Source organism: Oryctolagus cuniculus, chromosome 1 (assembly GCF_964237555.1).
Source record: "Oryctolagus cuniculus chromosome 1, mOryCun1.1, whole genome shotgun sequence".
Classification (NCBI taxonomy): Eukaryota; Metazoa; Chordata; class Mammalia; order Lagomorpha; family Leporidae; genus Oryctolagus; species Oryctolagus cuniculus.
Window position 1 is genome coordinate 69,489,347 of NC_091432.1, and position 6,305 is coordinate 69,495,651.

The 6,305-nt window shown below is 49.9% G+C and overlaps 1 protein-coding gene across 1 annotated transcript in view; it reads right to left on the reverse strand.

The window, feature by feature from the left end:
* GAB2 (GRB2 associated binding protein 2) overlaps nt 1–906 on the reverse strand; it is a 187,056-nt gene extending 186,150 nt beyond the window's left edge. Inside the window, exon 1 of the mRNA XM_051822089.2 lies at nt 105–906. Coding sequence (XP_051678049.2) covers nt 105–182 — 78 coding nt within the window. The 5' untranslated portion in view covers nt 183–906. The remainder of the gene's footprint in view (nt 1–104) is intronic.
* Nucleotides 907–6,305: the final 5,399 nt, after the last annotated feature.

The following is a 6,305-nucleotide window of genomic DNA, read 5'->3' on the forward strand; positions in this document are numbered from 1 at the left end:
GACCCGCCCTCCCCGTCGGCGCCGCCCCTCCGGAGCCCTCAGCCCCTCGCAGGCCCGGGGCGCCCCGAAGGTGCCGCGCCCGCTAGCCGCCCGCCCGCACTCACATAGCGCCTCAACTTCTTCTCGGGGGGCGATTTCCTCAGCCAGCCGGTGCACACCACGTCGCCTCCGCCGCCGCTCATGCTGCCGGCCGCCTGGAGCCCGCCGCCGGGACGCGGCGACAAGGGCGCGGGCGCGGGCTGCTGGGTCAGCCGGCCGGCGGTGCGCAGCTCAGGGAGGGGAGGGGCTGGCGGCCCGCGGCCACGGGCGAGCGTGAGGACAAGGCGGCGCGGCCCGCCTGCGGCGCGCGCCCGAAGCCCCGCGCGCGCACTCGCGCACTCCCGGCCGCGGCGGGGCGCCCCAGCAGGAAGGCCGGAGCGTTGGCCACGCCCACTGCCCGCCGCGCCCCCAGTAGGGCGGCCTCGCCGGACGCTGAGGACGCCCGGCAGCTCCGGGCTCGGGAGGCCGGAGGTCCGCGAGCGCGCGGAAAGCCGTGGGGCCGCGCCCCCTGGAGTCTTGCTTTTTTCCCCCAAGCCTCGGGCAGCGGGCGGGGGAGGCGGCCGCGCCCCGGGGGGCGGGGGTGTGGTGGGAGGCGGTGATTGCCCGCCATCGCAGATTGATTTTGCGTGGAGTGTGGAGAGAGAGGGGATCTGCGGGCCGCTCGCCTTCCCGATCCATTCCCAGAGTTTCGGGTTGCAGAGGGTCAGGTTCCAGTTGAAAGGAGTGACCTGCTTTTCTGCAGGCGTTTCAGGGACTCGCGCACACCCGTGGCGGGAGCAGGAAAGCCCGAAACCAGACCTACTAAGTGCAGGGGAGCTTTTGCATTCATCATTTACATGATTGTCTCTGCATCTACAAACTGGGCGGGCGGTATTAGGACCGTTTCACCGTTCGCCTCAGGGCCCAAAGCGAGCTCCGGGCGTAGCCGGGTTTCTAATTCAGGTGTTGGCGGGGAGGAGGGGTCGGTCCCGCTCCTCCGCTGTTTCAGATGGGTGAATTGCTTTAATGTCTGCGGATCCACTTGGGGGCCTCTTACTGATAGGAAACCAAGTCCAGCTGGTGCCCTCCCACATTGCCTCTGGGAAAATGGAATTCAGTAGAAGAAAACCCGGATGGTTTGTAGCATCAGGGAATCAAGCATCGGTCCGTGTATTTCATGGTGAATTGGAAGGCAAGGTGGGGCAGAACAAGAAATGGTGTCGGGGCCGGATCCGTGGCTCACTTTGTTAATCCTCCGCCTGCGGCGCCAGCATCCCATATGGGCACCGGGTTCTAGTCCCGGTTGCTCCTCTTCAGTCCGGCTCTCTGCTGTGGCCCGGGAGGGCAGTGGAGGATGGCCCAAGTGCTTGTGCTCCTGCACCGGCATGGGAGACCAGGAAGAGGCTCCTGGCTCCCCTGGCTCCTGGCTTCGGATCGGCGCAGCGCCGGCCGTGGCGGCCATGTGGGGCGTGAACCAACGGAAGGAAGACCTTTCTCTCTGTATCTCTCTCACTGTCTAACTCTGCCTGTCAAAAAAAGAAAGAAAGAAAGAAATGGTGTCAACATTCCCAGAGTTCCAACTCATTGAGGTAGACCTTGAGACTTCTGTGTAAACTGGGATATAATGATAGCCTCTCATTGTGATTTAACGGAGGTAAATAGTGTATGGAAGCACACAGGGAACTCAATATTTCAAGGGGGGTGGGAGGAGCTGTGTAGGAGCTTTTATTTTTTTTTTTTTAACTCAGTTCCTTTATAAGGAGCATTGAAAGGTAAGTCTTTCCCTAACTTCTCTGAGAAGGGGACAGTCACCATTTTATCAGTGTGAGAAGCAGGGTGCCGCTCCCTTGCTACCTAGACTAGGCTATTTTGCTCATTTCTCCATCTCCATGCATTTCAGTTTGTTGTTTCAAGCAGCTGGACATCATCTGAATCAACAGATACTGGTTGGGCTGGAGCAAGTTCACCCCTTTCAGTTTGCAAATGTTAGCCCCCTGCTATGTGCTCAGCTCTTCTAGACATCCTGGAAGGTTTCGCGATCAGCACCCCTGGGCCCACCACTTCACTGTCTTCAATATCCGGTGTGCTGTTATATAAAATACAAAGCCAGAATGATCAGGCTACGTTCCAACTGTTCCAACTCAGGGATTCTTGAACCGTATGCGAGGGCTACCACTAGAATTATGGCCATTTTAAACTTCTGGCTTTGTGAGACATAAATATCAAAATGGTCAGCCAAACCGTCACTCCCAACCAAAATAAAGCAGTCCTTCTGACTTCACTCACATCTGAGTCACGGGGATTGCAGAGCCTGAGAAATCTGCATGGCCGAGCTGCAGCTGGGGCCTGTGATGCAAGGCAGGCAGACACAGATTAGTCTTTTGCATACACCCTCTGATAGTTTAGGTACGATTCAAGACATAAGATGGGAGACTGTTTGGCAACAGCTGGCTAGGGGTTAAGCTGCATTCTGCCAGAAATTCTTTAGGGTTATTCTGTTTAGCAAAATACCCTTTTTACAATTCCATGTGCAAGCAGAAACATTAAGTGTTCCATGGTCAATGTCAGGAGGGACCCTGAAACACAAGTTACAAGGTGAGGGCTTGAGGATCTCCTCTCTGAACATCCTTCCCCAAAGGTTACAGAAAGGGGTTCTTCTTGGGGCTCTCTCACCCTCCCCATCTCATCACTAGGCTACCAGCGCCAGCACAGGCTGCACACAGGAAGCGGGACTGCTGCAGAGGTCCTTGACTGCAACCCGGAGTGTCTCCTTCTCTGAGCCTGAGAGGCTGCCAGGCCTAGAAACAGCCCTTGGACAGAATGCTCCTCTTGGGCCCTTTACTCAGCCCTCTCCATGCTCACGCGCCCTGCCCCCATTTTCACCGGGGAAAAATGGAAAACAAATTATTTGGATGATGAATTTACACAAAGATAGGCGCCATCTATCGGAACCAGTTGGGGTGACAACCCCCTCCCCAAGCCCTTGCAAGGACATGCATCACTAGCCTATAATTTAGACAATGTAGATTAAAGACCACTGGTATTTCCTGGGGGGAAATTAATGACCAGCTCCAAGAGTGCTTTGGGCCATTAATTCTATATTCCCATTAAATTTGCAGGAAATGATCATCTTATAGGAAGGGAGCGTTACAGACGCTTATACCTGGGTGGAAAACAGGGACACCACTTTTTGCCCCCAGTTCCAGGTCTTCCTCTCCCCATCTTTTCCCTCAAGCCTGGTTCTAAAAAACATAATGTGACTTGGAATGTCATCCGTGACAGCCTGCAAGCGTGCCTTTTGCAGAATTGAGGGTCTGTGGCCAAGGGCAGGTGGAAGGCTCCCAGGAATGGGTTGGGAGGGCTGGAGAGAGAGCTGTCCTTAGCTGCACACCAGACTGGCATGATTAATAACACTCACGCCAGGCCTGATGTCAGTGACTGGACTGGGGGGTGGGTATTTGTGTCCTAGCCCTTCTGCCTTTCCTCCCCTTCAGTGTAGTTAATTCCAGCACTGAGCACTGGTTGCCAAAGTCCCGGTGACCAACTGAGCCTCATCTCTCTTTCAGGCACAGTGAGGTGTGTGCCCCCTGATTGCTTTGAGACCCTGTGGGGCCCACCAAACAAGTTACCCTGATGTATGCAAGTGGACTCTTGGCATCTAGTTAATGAGGTCTGAAAAACAGGCTGGAGTGTGGCTAAAGACCTAATTGGGTTTCCTCCCTGTCTGTGGCAGCTAAAAGTAAGAGAATTACTGGACACTACACCCAGTGGGAGACATTTTGGGAAAAAGATTCTTAAAAAGGAAAGTTTGAGCAATTCCACTTTCTCAACATCACCTCTGTAAAGAACCAGAACCAGAGTGGGTGTTATGGTGCAGCAGGTTAAGTTGCTGCTTGGGATGCCTGCATGCCATAACAGAATGCCTGGTTTGAGTCTTGGCTACTCTATTTCTGATCTAGCTTCCTGCTAATGTGCCTGGGTGGCATTAAATGATGGCCCAGGTACTTGGGTTCCTGCCACCCACATGGGAAATGAGGTTGGAATATCTGACTCCTGGCTTCTGCCTGGCCCAGCACCGGGCTGTTGCGGGCATTCTGGGAGTGAACTAGCACATGGAAGAATTCTTTCAAATAAACAAATCGTAAAAACAAAAAACCAGAACCAGTGCTAATTGCTTTGTGGCTACTATGCTCCCAGGACTTGCTCCTGACACTGGTGGCAGTGCTGCAAGCTCAGTTGCCTTATTCTCTCTAAAACAGACTGTCAAGGGCCTTGGGAAAGTGCCCTAGTATTCCAAACCACAGGGCGCATGCTGGCTCCTTACATGCCTTGCAGACAGAACTTCTCTCTTGAATTGGAACTTGGTTGTAGGTCAAGATCTGAAGACACCGTTCCCTAAATTTTCTGACCCTTCCCCAGCATAGTTGCTCAGTCTTTTCTTGGTACCCATAGCACTTGTACAGATCGGGTTATCCTTCTCTACTTGCCAATGTGTTTTTACTTGTCCAGGAGCTGTTCCCTGAGGGCGGTTATGTGTCATCCTCATTTCTTTTTAATCCCTAGAGCTTCTCAGAAGTGTGCCAGCCACACAATAGCTGCTCATTAAATGTCTGTAGTGAGCACGAAGGAGCTCTTAAAGGATGACAGGTGGAAGCTGCTGGCCACTGGAGCATCCAACACACTGGTGCATCTGTACCAGTTATCTGTGAGGGTACCTGGAAGGGAGGCAGGTGGAGGCCATCCTAAAGAGGCTGTAACTCTTGGACAGTTTCAAAAACAATGGCTCATTTGACCTTTTGACTTTTACCCCCAGCCTCCAGAGAGCTAATGTATTAACCCCTGGTTTCCCCCACTGTGTACAGATTCCTCTTCTCTGGGACAAATCTTTGTGGTTACCCTGTTGTCTGCCTTCCCCAGGACAGCACTACAGGAGCACTATTTAACGCTTTGTATCCAGACATAACACCAGCAAAGCTGAAGTCATGTATCCTCAGAGAGGTTTCCTCCAACAGATGATCAGAAATGCTATTTCTTCCTGCACCAGATGAACGCTTGTTGCAGGTGTGGATTTGACAGTCTTTTTTTTTCCCCCTGGGGATACGGAGACCTCAGGTGATCATCTCATCTAACCCTGTAATTTACTACTTGTCCAAGGTGATTGGCTCATTCAACCCATGATGTGCTGATAAATGTACAGGACATTCTGGTGGTGGTGGTAGCCTTGATTTATAGCATTGGTAACTTCTACTTCAATTCCCCATGGCCAATTTCAACCTATGAATTTAATGTCCTTGAACATGAAGTAGGACATACATAGTTACAACACACATAGTAATACACCATTATTTAGTACTTCCAACATAAAGATACGAAAAGATATAAATAATGATGAAAGCAGAGGTAACAGTAAAATATAAAATAATTACCAAGTGATGAGTTGGGGTACTTATTCTCATTTTTAAAATGTAAATATTAATTATAAACTCACATGACTGAATTTTAAAATATCATTAATATACCATAAAAGTTGGCATTTTAAAGTATACAATTCAGTGATTTCTAGTACTTATATACTCACTGATTTTGTAGCCATCACTGCACATTTCAGAACATTTACATTATTCCCAAAGAAACTCTTTAACAATCACTCCCTTTTCTCCCAATGCCACACCCTGGCAACCACTGATCTACTTTTTGTTTCTCTGGATTTGGCAATTCTAGACATTTTTTATATCTGGAAACATACACTATATGGCCTTTTGTATCTTCTTTCACTTCATATGCTTTCAAGGTTCACTTACATTGCAGCATTTACGAGTTCTTTGGTCCTTTTTAATGACTGAATAATATTCCACTATACTGATATACCATGTTTTATTTATCCATCACCAGTTGGTGGATACTTCAATGGTTCCCACCTTTTGGCTATTATAAATAATAGTACTATGAACCTTCATGTACAAGTTTTTGCATGAACATGTTTTCAGTTCTCTTAGGTATATACCTCGGTGTAGAACTGCTGGGCTGTAAGGTGACTTTAACTTTTTAAGGAATTGCTGAGCTGTCTGCCAGCATGGCTGCTTCATTTTACATTCCCATTAGCAATGTATGGGGGGTTCAAATGATCTCCATCTTTTCCAACACTTATTGTTGATTTTTTTTTAAAAAAGATTTTATTTATTTGAAAGGCAGAATTAGAAAGAAAGAGAGAAAGAGAGAAAGAGAGAGAGAGAGAGAGAGAGAGAGAGAATATCTTTTCCATCCACTGGTTTATTCCCCAAATGGCT